Source organism: Strigops habroptila, chromosome 5 (genome assembly GCF_004027225.2).
Source record: "Strigops habroptila isolate Jane chromosome 5, bStrHab1.2.pri, whole genome shotgun sequence".
Lineage (NCBI taxonomy): Eukaryota > Metazoa > Chordata > Aves > Psittaciformes > Psittacidae > Strigops > Strigops habroptila.
The window spans coordinates 38,597,192-38,613,729 of NC_044281.2; the positions used below are offsets into that span (position 1 = coordinate 38,597,192).

Consider the following 16,538-nt stretch of genomic DNA (forward strand, 5'->3'; position numbering starts at 1 on the left):
CCCCAGGGGCGGGGTGCGGTCATGGCGACGGCGGGCCGGCGGCGGCCGGCGGCGGCGCGGCGGAGCTGAGGATGATCTCGCGATACGCGCGGAAACCGGTGCCCCTCGGCGCTCTGGAGATGTGAGTCGCCGCCGCCTCCTCCCGTCCCGGTCCCGCCCGCTGTCCCGGTCCCCGCCGCCCCTGCCCCCGCCGCCCCAGCCAGGCCCAGCTCCCGCCTGGTGCCGCGCTCGGGCCTGCCCGCCTTGCACTGCCCCTGAGCCCGAGAGCCGGGCCCCGTGCCATGACAAGGCCCCAGTTACCGCGCGTCGCTGCGGGCGCAGCTTGTCGGTAGCGCCGGGGTGGGCCGAGTTTAACACGGAGTTGCAGGGACTCGGTGCCGTTATCGCGGTGCGGCGGCCTGTGCCAAGGCTGAAGCCAGCGGTGCTGCCTCTGGAGGTGCCGGGCGTGAGGGCAGCCGCGGTAACGCGCGCACACCGATCCTGGCCAGCGAGCGTGCTCGTCGCTTGGAAAACATAAGTGTGAGAGAACGCGATTAAATCCCTGGTCTTGTCCTCTTGTTTTTTGACCCAAGAGGTAACTGGAGTGTAGGCGCTTTGGGGTTTGGGTTTGGTTTTTTTGAGGGGTGGATGAGCGAGAAGTTTAAACAAATAGAACAGTTTCAGTAAATCGCTGTTTTGATGCTGCCTTGTTTATGTTTAATTCTGTCGTCTTTTCTAAACAGCAGAGAAATGACAGGACAGCTTCTTTACCTAAGGCTTTTTCAGCTGATACTTGGGACTTTTGCTCCTGCATTAATAATTCTCTGTCTCCAACTACTGTGACTTTTCTTGTGCTTCTTTCCTAAACATCTGAACTTCAAACCAAAAAGCTTACAAATACTATTTCTTCTAGCTTGCCTGTGCACAGTTTGGTGGCTCCTTTTGGTCTGCTTGATTCTAAGTCTCCTACAGAGATAATGACATTGTATCTGCTTTTAGAGAACTGTAGGCCAATTTACAATATTTTAAGGGTAAAGGAAGACACTGATTTTTAAGCAAAAACCTTTAACTCCATGTTTAGCCTAGAGTTAGTTTTGATACCTTAATTCTAAAGCTTTGGTAACAAAGATTAGCCTTCTAATATTAATAAATGACCTCTGGTATGCAAATTAGTGCATTCCTTGAAAGGCAGGGAAAAACCCAACAAAAAACACTGTAAAACTTGGGAACGCTGTAGATGTTTATTCCTGTAAGTAATGTCAAGTTCCACTTGTTTTGTTTAGACAAGGACTTCCAAAACATGCCTTGCGGCATCACCCACTGCCAGAACCAGGAGCTGAGGTGTGCCCAGCCACACCCACGGCTGAAAACCCTGGCAAGACCTCAAGGTACTCATCATAACATAAAATGAATCTTTGTCTGGAGACAAAAGCAGGCACCTTTGTGTTCAGTTATCTTTACAGAAGTAATACAGGTAGTAGGCTGAGGCTTTACCCCAGAACTGTACCATTGCAGAACATGTCCTTCCTATTTTGGCAGTAATAGAAAGCATGTGGCTGTGTTCTGTTCCCATCTCACAAATAGCTCGGGTCATCTGATTTTAAGGCAGAAACAAGAGGAGAAAAGATAAAATAATTCCTGAGTGGTGTAGAACAAAGACTGGAAATAGTCTGCTGCTTAACTGAGATAATTTTTGGAAAATCTATGCTTTGCTTGACCTCTAGACTGCCTGTGTCATTGGGATTATTAGTAGTTACAGTTGTTATAATTACTTGTGTACTGTAGGTTCTGCTTAAATGCCTCTGAAGTAAATATTTATCCTATGAAAACTAACCATTGCTAAGATCTATTCTGATATATTTATGTTTTTTGTTGTATGGAAAGAAAAGTTTAGTTTCTTTGTCATTGTGTATTGTTGGGGTTTTTTTCTTTCTTTTTTGACTCAATATATTCATTTCAGGGAGTCTGAAATCCGGAAGGAATCGGATTACCCTTCTGTTACTCCAGCTGATCATGGGAATTCATGGTCTGCTAGTCAGGGTTGTGCTGACGCCTCCACTGAAGAGAGCTCAGCCTTCTCTTGGGGCTACGATGTGAGTAGAACATGATCATTCAAGCCAAATCTAGCACAGTGAGTAGAAAGACATTTGAAATACCATACTTGCAAATACATTGCAGGATAACAATGAGGATTGGATCTCTCCCTAAATCATAAAAGAACATCTTCTTTACCTCTTCCCCATCATTCCTTTCTCTCAGATCAAATCATATTAGGCTCATGTTACTCAATTAATATTCTGCATTAATATTCCATCTAGTATTTTGAAAATGCAAATCATGTAACGCATAAGTGTATCTGTACAACATAATAAATGCTACTGTTGTGGAATCCCAAACATGAGTGGATGACTTTCAGACACTTGGTGTGAGTTTATCAAACTTCTGCATGCTTGTATGTTTCTCAAAACATAGTAAGCCCCTAAAACGTTTTCATCTAGAAATATTTATTTTATTCTCTGTCTGCCCAAAGTATCCTATTGCTTTCTGAGAGGTGAGATGGAACTGTTTAGATTTAAATTACCCAAGAACTGACCCCATTTTCTAGAACATGTAACAAAGGTCCTGAATGTCCTTCAGTTTCACAGTGTAATGCACCATCCTGCATTGCTTTCTGCTTTGCTGTTATTTATGGACATGGCAAGCGACAGATTTTCTATTTCATTAAAATGTCACTTTTATACTTCCTGTTTTGATTTCTTTCATGTAAATTGCTATGTCTTTAATATAACAGTACAGATATTTCAAAATGTTTTAATAGTTAATCTGTTGTGTCAATGAAAGCTTTATGTGTAAACATCAGTCTTAACAGCAGTCTGCATCATCACCAGAGAGAAATTATTTAAAGTTAATGTCTTTCTGTGCAAAAAAAAATAGAACTGATTAAAGTCCTACTAAGCTTTAAGCACTAAGTTGTCCTTTTCAATTATAAAAAAAAAATCAATTTAAAAACCCCCTCTGAGTGCTATTCACTAGGTATTTATTGGATAACTTTCTATTCTAGGAATTTGATAAAGCTACCACACAGCAAGTTGAGCAGATGTTCAGACAAATTGATGAGCTTCTCTATGAGCAGAAAGAAAATGAGCAAGTTGAGGGACTGCGGGAAGAATGCCAGCAGTGGACATCCAACTTTCCTCATCTCAGGTATTGTATAGACTAATGCTAGTACCATCACAGTTATAAAAGGGTAGGGATGGAAACAGTTGCTTTTAAAATAGCATTAGTAACAGGGTGGTTTTATGCAATTCTGTAGTATTATTATATTATAGTATAGCTAGAGATAAAAGGATCACTTTGGTAGTCTACCTGTCATTGTCATTAATAAACATTCTCCTATCTCACATTTGGTTCCTTGCTAGAGGATTAGTGCTATTTGCAACTGACTTGGCCTTGACATAGCCAAATTCTCTTAGAAGAGATTTATGGTTGAGCTGAAAGCCAGGTCCTTAAAATAACATAAAAATCCTTCTACCCTAGTTCAGCAGTTCTTATGGCTGAAACTTACATTTTAAATCTTGGTTACATGAACTTGAACAGTTTTGTCCACATTCAAAAGTCTTCCAATTAGCAGAGCATAAAAAACCAAGCAGCATTTTCTTAATGTATTTACCTGACTCAAAGCAATCCATACTAGAAGAACAACTGAAACCACCTTTAACTATCATAAAGAAAACCACATAGAATTCTTAGGATTTGCTGCTATGTCTTCTCACACTCTTCAATAATCATACTCTTGGTATTTTCTGATGTGTTTATCCTTTGCTTTTGCCACGGCAGGGTTGTGGGGAAGCAGATTGTGATCCCCACAGATGAAGGGTACAGATGGTATTCAAGTTTACCTTCTGGCAGTTTAGGTTCCTCAGATGTAAATTCACCACCAGAAAAAGATTCTAATGAGTAAGTACCAGTGGTTAACCCAGACTGTACCAAGGTAGGAAGGTAATTTTGTTCTCAGTAGACTGCAGTGATATGCTTCTTAAAATGTGAAGCCTAACTCCTTTCTGTTAGGCTGAGTTTTGAACACAGCATTCGGAATAGCAAGACTGCTTGTTGCTAAGTACAGTAAGCTGGTCAGTAAATAGAAATACCTTTGCGGCTACTGACTTCTTAACAATATGTATGTACTGTAGCTGGTTTTATTGTTAATCATCTATTAAATTTGTATAGAACTTAAAAACCACAAAGCATTAGTTTAGTACTACTTTTATCATTTAACGTTTTAGGATGGTTTTTAATTAGCTTTGATTTTTATTTTATTTTTTCCCCTGAAGATTCAGGTTTCTTGGCAAGAATTAAAAAATATCCAAACCAAAAGTTTTTACTTTAATACATAATTAGTTGGCCTCCCTACTGCTTGACCTTTACTACCATGTTGTCTCTCAGTTCACAAAATGTGGCTATTCGAAGTGGAATAACAACCTGTTTTAATTTCTGCTTTCTGAAAACTGTCACCTGTTCAGATTTAGTGTTTTTGGCAAGAAGGTACCTCTTTCTGTTACTCCCATTCACAAAAAGGCTGACCGTTCCAAGTCTCCGACCTTGTGTTCTCCAGAGAATGAAGAAGGTGAAGATGGAATAATTGTCTCTGAAGGCGTAATGGAGGAATATTTAGCATTTGACTGCAGAGATGTGTAAGTATTAAATATTAAGATAGCACCTAGTATCAGTGTCCTGGAATTCCTGCTGTTAATATATATATATATTTGGTTTTGATGTTAGTTGATAAATATATTTTTGATAAATTAATAGTTGATAAATTTGATGAGTTTATTTTTTTATAACTTTTCCCTAGAGAACTTCCAAAGGCCTGAGGTAGGATGCTTGGGCACTGGAAATTCTGCCAATCCATTTCCTAGAACAATTTATTTTGCTAATTATTTTTCTGAAAATTTTTTTTTTTTTGGTAGTTTTTCATACTAGCCATTTTTGTGCCTGGTTTAAATAGTTAATTCAGTCATAACTAAGAGCCTGCTCTGTATTTGCGTATTTAATAAAACTTATTTAAATGCCATTTTAGTATTTTTTTATACTAAGTCAAATTCATTGCTGTTTGTTACGCACTAGCAGTGTGCTGCTTTGGTTTTGTACTGGCATTTTGGCTGGAATTGTACCTTTCCAGATTTTCAATGGTAATTTAAGAATTGCTGTGGATTTGATGCTTGCCAAGAAAAAATTACCACTATTTTTATCTTAAGAAGAAAGGATTAAGGGTAGTATAAAGAGGATTCTTTTTGCCTCTTACTTCATTCAGCCCAACAATATGAACGTATGGCCTGGATAAGGACTCTGGGTGGTACTGTCAGTTGCCAACTACTTAATTGGTTTTAATAAAGAAAGCCACTTAACTGTGTGGACCGTGAGATTCAAGTATGGACCATGAGATTCAGGTTGGTAGGTGGCGTGCTTTGACTAGGCCAGAGGGACATTGCTGCAGCAAACAATATTGCTGTCTCTGTCAAACAATGGTGGAAGTATTACAGCTTTTTCTAGTGGCATCTCCTTTGTTGTTTTTTTTTTTTTTCCCAGGCTTGTAGTTTTTGGATGGTAAGTACTAATTTAGGGAACAGATAAGAAAGCCATAATGATTGTACTTGCATCAGTATTATTTTCTCCCTTCTATAAAGTTTCTTTTGGCTGATGATGAACATAAACTTTTTTGAGCAGTTGTCTTCCAGGTGTCACACTTCAGAATACCTCTTGCATTGTGGAATAGCGCAGCAAAGGCCACTTGCTGCTGTGTATTATGTTTTTTCTTTCATTGCATTGATTACATCTAATTGTCTAAAACTGAATGAAGCCTGACAAATGAACGAATATCACTTGAACTGTTGATATTTTTTATAAATATTTTAGATATAAATAGATATATTTAGATGTAGATTTACATTATATCTATATATCTAAAAATATTTATTTTCTATCTAAATTTTTGGGAATTATTTTTAACTGGAACTTTGATCTCCTTGGTAAATTATTTATTATTTATGAAGTATCATTTCTAGTTATACTGTATGGGGAAAACAAGGTATGCCGTAATGAGGCAGATTGTCTCTGTCATTTCTTATTTAGGTCAGTGGTAGACTCTGGAAGAAATAAAAGTTCAAGTGCCCGATGTACAGCAGCTTGCTTCTTTCAGTATTAGACTGTTATTTGATACTGCTCTCAGAAAATACAAATGTGTAATAAATACAAAAACTTCTCCTGAAATAATGTCTTCGAGCTGTTTGGCCAGCTGCCTTCACCTATTTGTATATATATATAGTTTAGGAGAAAATGGATCAGAAATGCAGCATTAGCTGATGTTTTAATCTCGTTAAATAAATGCAACAACATATGACAAAGAAAATATGTTTATGGTACAGGTAATGCTTACATTTTTACAGAGAGGAGGAGCTGCGTGAGAGGAAAAAGGGACTGTCCTCTGGTAGACGGAAACTGGGATTTCCTCCTATCTCTCCATATGCCTGTATGAAGGATTCTGTGCTTACATTTGTGTTTGATGATGTGTGGAGTGAAGTCCTAAGCTGTATGGAAGAATTAATCTGCAGACACTGGGAAGGGTCAGCCTCCGGTAAGTATCACAGTTAAAATGAAGATCCTGAGGGGGATTTTGGTTTTTAATTTTGCAAGAATGTAATGAGAGAGAGATTTATTTGGGAATAATCTCTTGGGGGGGGGGGTGCGTGTCTGTGGTGTATTTTGCTGACAGTGTGAGACATGCCTTCAAAAGATTTAACAGAGCTTACCATCTGAGAGGACTCTCTACAAAAATTTGGATTCATAGCACGGTCTGCAACTAGCAATGCCAGTCTGCATTGACAGGAATTCTCTATTGCTTTTCATAGATGATGAGAAAAACATCATAACAGTAGAAACAATCAGAGCAGATGTTGGAAGTCCTTTGCAGTTTGATCCTCTGCCAGTGGTGTTACCTCGTGTGCCACAAACTAAAATGCCCTCAGTGACATCAAATCTGGTAAATATTTTTAGCCAGCTATTTTGTGTAGGGATGAATCAATACAGTGCTACCTAAGCAAACAGATTCAAGTACATCGAAGGACTGTTTAGATACATAACTAGTTTGGATCTTATATGAATGCTGATTGTCCTTTCTAACACTTCTGTTATTTCTCAGTTGCAAGATTTTAATTCCTACTTTTCTCTTTAAAACTTAGTTATTTATTGGACAACTGTGGTGACTGTTCATTAGTGATGTACTTCTTTCTACATTTCAATAATGTTTGATCTAAATTGTGAGATTGAGGATTGCATGGTTGAGATCCTATTCTCACTAGCTTTAACTCATCAGGCAATAAAGGGCAAATCCAACTGCAGTTGTAAAACAGGTTGCTTTTTTTTCCCTCAGACACTGAATTTGACTATATAATCTACTTTAGATGATCTGGTCCTAGAGTGGTGAGCACCAAAGTGTTATCTGTTATTCCATTTTAATTCAACTCTTTCCTTCTTATTTCTTTTTATTTCTTTCTCCTTTATTTCTATCCCCTGCCTTTTCCTCATGTTCCCCTTACTGTATGTGTAGTGCCCAAAACCCAGATGTGGCTGCAAAAGCAAAAAGAGGAGAAAAACACCTCAAGTATGTATGCTGGAGAGATTAAAGCTCTGGTATTTTCTATTTGCTATTGTTAACAGGGGGTGGAATTTGATGTTTATCCAGATCAGTCTGTATTCCAGGAAGGAGTTTGCAGTTCTGTTCTTGACAAAAAACATTGACATACACTGAAAATTAGTTTTGTAAAGCTTGGGATTATAGCCATTGTTGGAAGATCCTGCCATGCAAATGAGAAGCTCAATTAGAAAATATTAAGTGTGACATAGCATGGTAGGATACATTTTCTAAGCACTACCATTTGCAAGAACAATAGGATGCAAAAATGCCTATCTTAGATGGGGAAATAATGTAACTGAGTATATGTCTGGATATCATGGAAGAAAGTAATTTCTTCTGAAATTCTACACAGGGACAGAATCTGTAAATATGTGTGTATGTCTCTGCCAAACTGTAATTTACTTATTTATTTTTTAAAATTTTAGGTAAACCTCTCTCAAGGGTCAAGTACTGGCTCTCAACGTAATCTAAATGGCTTGATGGTAATACAGGGGATCCAGTTACAGCAAAGGAATCTGCCTGTAATGGAGAAAACGCTGTAAGAACTATAGATCATCTGCTGTAAAGTAGAGCACTCTCATGGTGGGAGGGATTAAACTGAAACATTGTGAGATAACTTTCTACACTGGAGAAAGCAATTCTCAATTATTTTCCTGCTTGTTTGTTTACTTATTTGTCTTCTATGAAACGGTATATTTCTAGAACAGGTTTTCTGTTTGATGCCGCTGGTTCAGCACTTGGTGAACAGCCGTGGCATTACTGTTGGCGCTAACTGACATCCTGAAAAGAGATGAAGATGGGATAGAGATTTGCTCAGATCCTAGAATCTTCAGTCACAAAGTTCATAGTTCAGTAAAGAAAAAAAGATAGCCTGCTTTTATCACTTCCATTCCCAGTTCTTTTCTAATTTGGCTGCAAATTACTTTATATAAATTATGTAAGAAAAAAAAACCCCACCACGTCTCTATCCACACGTAATATTGTTAATGTCACATGTAAATGAGTACTTTGGTAACAAGGGTAGGTGTCAGTCATGTTGACCATATCTCTTTGGGTTCTGTAATTCTTTTGTTAGGGATCCGGATGACAAACAGCTGGGTTCCAGTTCCATCCTCTCTGCCAGAGTGTGGCCAAATCGTCCTTTAGAGCTCAGCACATCATCCCTGTCACATTCCACAAGGCGGCGAAACCCACCACCACGTACCCTGCATCCCCTCAACACAAGCCACTCTCGTACTGGGACCCCAGGGTCTGTGGATGATGTCTTCAGGGGAACTCAATTGTAAGTTTTAAAACCAGTTTCTCACTGCAAGTTAACATATTTAGAGAACCCATTTATACTAAAAATACTCAGTTGAATAGAAAGAACATGAATTATTAAAGAAATTACCTGCCCATTAAAGCACAATCTCCCTTGAAAAAGCTGAGTTGCTAAAGTTGGTATTTACTGTGCTACAAGCTGTGATTCAGTGAATCACGTATTTAGGTAGTTTTGCACACAAATAATACTGTACAAGCAAAGCAAATACCACCATCTTTCTTGACATTGGCTTGCTTTTTCTATAGCCTGTTTTCAAGCTGCAAGTCTATATTTTTTTAGAGCTCAAACTACCTGTTGCTATTCTAGTCCACAGTGGGTTATAAAGAAGGTGCCCATGTTAGGTTATCTGACCAAAGGACTCTTAATCAACTCAGTAAACCCTCAATTACTAGATCTAGAATGTCTTCTTTTTGTTTGGCTTAATGATCTGACTGAATGTCATTTAGAGGGACCATGGGGTATTAGGAAACATTGTAGGGTTTAATATACTTCTGTATTCCACATGTGTTGTAAACACATTTCCTTTTAGTTTGTCAGTTTACCTATAAACTCATCGAGCCTGATATTTTTTTTGTTGTGTACTGTTTAGAGATTTGTTCATTGTCCCTTCGTAACTGATGTTTCTACTTCCACTATTTAATGCTTCTGTTCCCTCTCCTCAGGCTTTGGTCAATCTAATCATTGTTAACATCTCCCCTTTAGTACCATGTATTTTTAAATGTATGTAGAGAGCACTAGGAAAGTAATTTTTAAAATGCTGATTATAGTTTTCAATGCGTTCTTACAAATCATCCTTCCTTCAGTCAACTCCAGAACATGTGTAGAGCTAAGGCCTCTTGATCATTTCTAGCACTTCTAAAACATACAATAATTTGCAAACACTTTTCAGGTGAAAAGGCTTTCGTAAGAAGAGGCTCTATCTAGGAAATAGAACACATTCTTTTATATGCCTCCTGTGCCCAAAACTTAATTAATTTTACATTTTCTGTAATTAGATTGGTTTAGCTTCCTTTAGAATGCTTCTAAAAGCCTCTTGCACCTATTCCTTCAAATACTCAAACAAAATATGAAGAAGGTGGAAGCCTTGTTTTACCCCAGATGTTTTTTATGTGATGCTTGTAATAAGTGAAAGAGCTATGCTTTGCACTTGCATTATTTATCTTTTTTCACTTGCTCTGCTTAAAATACAGGCCACTGTTGTTTACTAGGCTTGCTGCTTATCTTCACTTGCTAGGCTGAAGATAGCAGTACTTAATACTAAAGGTTAAGAACAAAGAGCAGAAAATAATGCCGTGCCTGGGAATGGGCAGACAAGATTCTACCATTGTTTGGTAACTGCACATGAAGATAACATATATATATATATACACACACACACAAACACACACACACACCCCCCTACCTTTAATCTGCAGTACCATCTGCACAGGACACTCCTTCAACAGGCACCATATGAGGTGCATTTTAACCAACTAGCTTTTATATACACCCATTTCTGCTGGGGTATTCATTCTCAGACTCACTTTTCCTATATGCTTAATATTAAACATTATGAAAACTAGAAGTTCTTGTTAATAGATTGAAAAGATTTCTGCCAAACTTCACCCATGTCTCAGTAACCAGCCTTAACACCAGCATCTTGTAGCAAAATTCTGCAATTGTTGCTTGGTTTTAACATTGTTTGTCTACATAATGCCAAACAAACTGACAATACTGTATGTTTACACAATGGCAAACATATAAACTGTATGTTTTTTCTGTTCTTATTGGTGCATTTCAGTCTGACTGCGCATGAGCAGCTTACCTCACCTTCCCCACTGCTGCTAAACCGAAATAATCTCCTACCACCTATTAATACCACCAATGTGGCAGGTCCTGTGAATGCTGCAGGATCCCAGAGGCAAACGGTAAGAGGCACAATAATTTATTATTCAGTAGTCTAAAACTGCAATGAGTGCTGATGCAATTACTAAACCCAAGAGTTCTAATTTATTTATCTTGTGACAGCAGCTGAAATGATGCACAAAAAAGTCCTATCAATTCAGAGTATCAGCATCACCCAGAGTCAACTGCTTTAATTCCAATTAATGCCAGAATTTTTTCCTCCCTGTAACTAGACGTAAAATGATTGACTTGGAAAATTAGCTTTAATTTTTAGGCTAATTATTTTAAACGTACTGGTGCAATAAGGAAAACTCATAACTGTGTTACTCTTCAATGCAGAAATCTCGAGGGAACTCAAGTCGAGCTCACAGTGTAACAGCACAAGAAGATACCCACCAGCAGCTACAGGAGCGGCTTTTCTCACCTGATCATTTCTCCAAGCCTAACACAACCAACACATTCTTGGTAAAGCACAGCAAATTATACCAAATCATCCTTAGTTACTGCATAGGGTGCTCCAACAGTTAACATAAGTAAATATTACTTGAGAAGCAAATGTCATAGGTCATCAGTGCCAGGGAGTTCATCAGGTTTGCCACTTAATTAGATACTCTCACTTTAACAGAAACATCATTGCTTGGCACTTCTGAAACAAACAGGGCAAGTCACTTGTTCAGGATAGCTAAAGCACTGTAATCCTCACAGCCAGCTCTGAACTACACCTGTATGCAGCTGCTGGTATACTTTTCTTGAAAAATGCAAGTTTGCAATGCTTGTGCAGAAAGCTAAGTATTACTTTAGGTATAACACTCAATCTGTTATCTGCACTGATAATCTAGCATCTTCTGTGAAGGCTTAAGAACTGTGAGGTAGGAGAGGATGCTTTAAAGTTTTGCATAGACATGAAGAATTCATTTCTGCAGCTGTATTCAGAAACACTGCTTTCTTGCACAAGTTTGCTGTACTATCAGTGTCCAGCCTGGTTCTGTATCAAATACTCTTGGTTTAATTTACTGAAACACTACTCTACTGCTATCTTGTTCTATCTAAGAAAGAATTTTGATCTAGGCTTTAAAAGCTGTCATCTCAACAATAGCTTTTAAATAGCTGCTTGGTTGGTTTCTGTGTATAGTTGCAACATCCCTGACTTAGCAGTTATGAGTAAACAAACTTTGCAAAATCTACCTTGAAACAGAACAATATCCAGAAATGTTGAGAGTGCCTTTAACTGTGATCATTCTAAGTGCAAGTGTTTTAAAAGTGTATTTTCTATTCCTAAAGTTGATTTAACCCTCCTTAAAGTTGTAAAAGCTCTACTTAAACCTTTACAACATCTTATGAATTAGGAAGATGTGTTTAAGTAGTTTGTAGCTGCATTATCATCTCGATGTTCAAAGTTTTTTGTATGCAAACATAAATAATGTGAACTTTCTTTTTAGCTAGATCCACAGCACCGCCGTTCTTACACTGTTATTGATCACAGTAATCAATCTCGGACAAGCAGAGGATCAATAGGTTCAGGTATGCTCATCAGTCACAGAATTTAATATCGAGGAAGAGGTAGGCTTTTAGGACAGGGATGCATTTCCTACATGGGTAATTGCATTGAGGAAGTTTTTCAAAGTTCTAGTTAATGTTTTTTTTTATATTTTCCATTACAGAGGTTTTAGAGTTGCAAAGAATATGTTTGGGTGCGGGTGTGCTTTTATTACCACCTACTATTTTAACTCATTTAAGGAAGCTTCATGTAATCAGCCCCAGTGGCTCTCATGTCAAAGGTAAAAGCAGGAGTTGCCAGTTTAAACAGAAACTAGCAACAACTACTTTCTGTCAAGGGGTTTTCTTCTGCTCAACTATACAAGTGAAAGAAATTGTTTTATGTCCAAAGGAAACTTATTTGCACTGTATCTGGAAGGGATTCAACTAGATCTGAAAATTGTATTAGATCAACTTGAAGTATATTTTAAAGCCAGTAACTGTACAATTCACATGCATACTCTGAAATCAGAGTTGCTTGTACTGTTTAATTTGCAACAATTCGATGAACTTAATGGAGTTACTTGGCATAACCTGAAATTATGTATTTTTAATTGATCGAAGTACCAAGGCAGCAGGAAGGCATTTTTGGTGTGAATGTAGTGTGTAACTCTTCCATCTTTTCTCCCTTCCTTCACTGCAAAGTCATCTCGAGTTGTTTGTGGTTAATACGCTTCAAAAATAGTTCTCATATATGCTTTGGAGTAGTTACACAGTCATAACCAGGGTTGTTTTGTGGCTTGGGGTTTTTTTTTTTTAATCTTTCTTTCTGTTTTTTATAGTAGAGAGCTCGAGTACTAAGTTGCATGTGTGTATACAAGTGTTAGAGTAGACCAGTAAAGCTTACCTTCAGAGATTTAGGTTTCAACCTTTTATTGCACACACAAGGGCTAGCCTAGTCAGTTGAAAAGGATTTTGTTCAGAGGTTCTGGTAGAGCAGAAAGTTAACTTTTGTGGCCTGAAACAGATTTGCTGAATGCCATCTTGATAGCTCGCAGCTGAGTTTGCCTTGAGCTTGCCTTGCTAGCTTCAATACAAAGTCAAGCATCACCTCCACCTGGAAAGCGTGGCACAGAGCAGGGTGTTAGATGCACTTTCTGAAAACTAGGTCTGTCAAGGCAAGTTACACTGGGTTCCTTTCATCACAGTGTTTTGGGATTCCTTATGATGTTGACAGAATTTCCAACATAAAACTATACTAACAAGATAGGATTGAAGCTGCAAAAGTTAATGTCAGCTGCAGAGGTTAAAGTAGCAAGTACATGGGTCATTATTAGAGGACAGGAGCAGTCTTTCTGCTTGTTTAGTAGCAGAGTAGCCTACTACCATTAATATAAGTGGTACAAGAAACTTGACTTTAACAAAGGCACTAAACTGAAATAACTTGTTTTTAAACAAGAAAGGAGTGGTTCCTACCAAAATGAAAATAAGTATCTGCTCCCCCCCCCAAAAAAAAAATTAACAGTTAAATCTTTAAATCCAAGATGAGTTTTACACCTTGAATACTTCACAAAATATAAAGGAATGCAGTAGTTCCCTGCAATGCAACAACTAAGAAAGCACAAACTTTGTCCCTTTTGAAAGGCAAATCACTTGTGCAAGTTTGAGACAACTTATATATGATGTGGTTGAGAGCCATGTATTAGAATAAAAAGCATGTTAGTTTTAAGCTAGCAGACCTGTATTTGGTACTTAGTTTTAATACTTTCTGGAAGTCTTAAAAGTTGTACATGATCTCTGTTTATTAGGTCTTCAGCTGCATGGTTCTGTGAAAGCCCCCAGACGAAGTGGATCAGTCACAAAAAGCAAACAGGGGTCTAACGTGCCATGAAGTATTCATCCATCTCCACACAGTCATGAACCATCTCTCCTTCTCAGCAATGTCAACATTGTTTACAGAGAGTTTTCAAACACCCTTCCTTTTGAATAGTTATTTTTATATAAATCTAAGAAGCAGGTGCCAAAGATTTAGAAGGGGTATACTTAAACATTCCATTTTCTACCAGTAGAAGAGGTATACTCCGGTGGAAGGGTGAACACACTCCAGTGGACAGTAAAGCCTAACTACTAGAAAATCTAGCAAATGCTCTTGGTCATTGCTGTTTTCCTACTACTGGGTTGTGACTGGTTCATGTTGTTACAGGCAGGTTCTGCAGAACCTGCTGATTTTCCGTTAGCTCTACAGAGGATTAATCAGGCCTTCCACAGCAGTACTAATTTAAACTTTTTAGAAGTGTATAACTGTATTCTTATGTTTAAAGCAATATTACACTATCAAAAGTAAGCACTGCACATAATACTGCTTCCACAACTCAACTTAGACAAGTTATGAATCCTGTAGTAATTTCAGCAGATATTAATACAGGTGCGTAAAACTAACGTAGCAAACTAGATGAACAGAACTGACAGGTTCAAGGGTAGCACACCACTGACTCTTCCTGTGTTATGTACTTACACCTCTTCCTCAGTGACTGAAGAATATTTAAGAGGCAAAAAGGAATCTTTTAGTACAAGTAGTTCCAGACAGTATTCAAAGAAAATACATTGTCTTCCCGGTGGGATATTTTACTGTATTTTCATGGAATAGGTCAGCCTCCCTTTCCAAAAACACCTGCAATTATGCAAGATTTCTGCGCTCTCCCCTGAAGTTCCACAACTCACAGCTGGAATGTAGCTTTTAGTAGATATGTTCTGCACTGTGTGACAGACATGCTGGAGGTATTAGCTGTAGTTGCCCTCGTGGCTCCGAATAAGACAAAAACATGAAATACAGGCTTCTCAAAATAAGCGATTAGTTGAAGGTCTTAGTCCCAAACAGTAAGCACCAGAATACAAGTTAAGTATAAACACAAGGAGAGGGTAACCACTTACTGTATTTTAACAAAGTTAGGACTCTCCACGAAAACAGTTGTTCCTTTATAACTCACTTTAAAAGCACTTTTTTCTAAATTTTCTTATTATTGTTTTTCAAATTACAATTCATACGGAAAAAACTTATCAGTATTCTTTTTGAAGTGGCTCCCCTGTTTCCCCACTCTAAGTTATGCAATTTATCAAATGTTACTGGTACCTACAGAACAACTAATAATTTTTAATCAATATTGAAATTGAGTCCTGCTGATCCAAGCATGCTCTAATCAAAAAGAAGGGAAAAGAAAGCAGAACTGTGCAAATGTAACTGGGTTAACTTTCCTTTGCATTTCTAGAAGGGAAAAAGCACACTGGGCTCAGTCTAAATCTCTTTGCGTAGAGGTAAACTGATGCTACAGAGAGGACTCTATTCACTAAACCCTTTCAAAATACAGTTTCTCTTAATAGTTAAGACTACTAGGACATTACACAATGTCATTTAGTTATCTCAAGCTTAACTGCAGATAAGCATCCCATTTTTTATCAGTGCTATTCCTCAGGGACCAAGTTATTTTTCTGTGGCCCTAGTGCATAAGTAATAAAAATATACAAATAAACTTGAATAGATTTCTAGTAACATAATGTAGTATTTTACAGCCTAGATGAGTCAGTATGTTAAAAAAGTGAAAGCAGTCTCATAATAAGGTAATTATTGGTTTCTGTACAAATGGTTGACACCAGAGACTTCTCCTGGGCTGTTATCTATTTTGTATAGTAAAAGTAATGTTCAAGTCGTGTTATACAACATAACGATATGCTGTACTCTCTCAGAATTATCTTTGAAAACAGCCACGTAAAAGGGAACAGTTACCACCTACCTCTAGCTTCCCCCAGGAAGCTCTATTAAATAGTCAGTTTCTGAATGCTACCACTGCAGCAATGAGGACCTTCAACTCAACAGGAAGTGTTCACCTTGTGGCTCATAAGCCTTTGAAAAATAAAGCCCGCCCCATTCCTTGGAGTTGAAAACCACTTACCCTTCAACTTCATACTCCTACACACTCTGTCAAATGGTTTGAAAACCACCGAAACAAAAAAGCTTCAAGAGTATTGGTGCATCTTACAGCAGTAATTCGCTTCTGCAATAAGTGAAGTGGTGACAAAAGCAATGAAGTAGCTAATCACTACCATCCTACAGCGGACTGGGTGGTGATGCTGTTGAAATAACATGCAATACATTTCTTAAGCTTTGGAACTCCCTGTCATAGGACATCACAA

General features: G+C 38.0%; 1 protein-coding gene across 6 annotated transcripts; it reads left to right on the forward strand.

The window, feature by feature from the left end:
• Window positions 1-9: 9 nt before the first annotated feature.
• Window positions 10-16,067, forward strand: FAM149B1 (family with sequence similarity 149 member B1). Of its 6 annotated transcripts, none has more exons than XM_030487711.1 (15): window positions 10-121; window positions 1,263-1,367; window positions 1,940-2,072; window positions 3,041-3,183; window positions 3,817-3,936; window positions 4,500-4,670; window positions 6,423-6,610; window positions 6,885-7,015; window positions 7,583-7,636; window positions 8,095-8,207; window positions 8,745-8,951; window positions 10,771-10,897; window positions 11,214-11,339; window positions 12,314-12,395; window positions 14,159-16,067. In XM_030487711.1, exons 1-15 carry the CDS (start codon window positions 72-74, stop codon window positions 14,239-14,241), a joined length of 1,833 nt encoding a protein of 610 aa, XP_030343571.1. In that variant the 5' UTR covers window positions 10-71; the 3' UTR covers window positions 14,242-16,067. The 6 variants fall into 6 exon arrangements, with proteins under 6 accessions (XP_030343571.1, XP_030343576.1, XP_030343572.1 ...); XM_030487713.1 differs by having other exon boundaries at window positions 32-121; window positions 3,894-3,936; XM_030487714.1 differs by lacking the exon at window positions 10-121 and adding an exon at window positions 246-519 and having other exon boundaries at window positions 3,894-3,936.
• The last annotated feature ends 471 nt before the right edge of the window (window positions 16,068-16,538 follow it).

What these genes read in the sequence shown, in the direction of transcription:
- FAM149B1 (XM_030487711.1), top strand. Translation starts at nt 72, where the DNA reads ATGATCTCGCGATACGCGCGGAAACCGGTGCCCCTCGGCGCTCTGGAG. An exon ending in CTGGGAAGGGTCAGCCTCCG is followed by an intron (nt 6,611 to 6,884) that starts GTAAGTATCACA and finishes TGCTTTTCATAG; the next exon opens with ATGATGAGAAAAACATCATA. An exon ending in CAGGATCCCAGAGGCAAACG is followed by an intron (nt 10,898 to 11,213) that starts GTAAGAGGCACA and finishes TCTTCAATGCAG; the next exon opens with AAATCTCGAGGGAACTCAAG.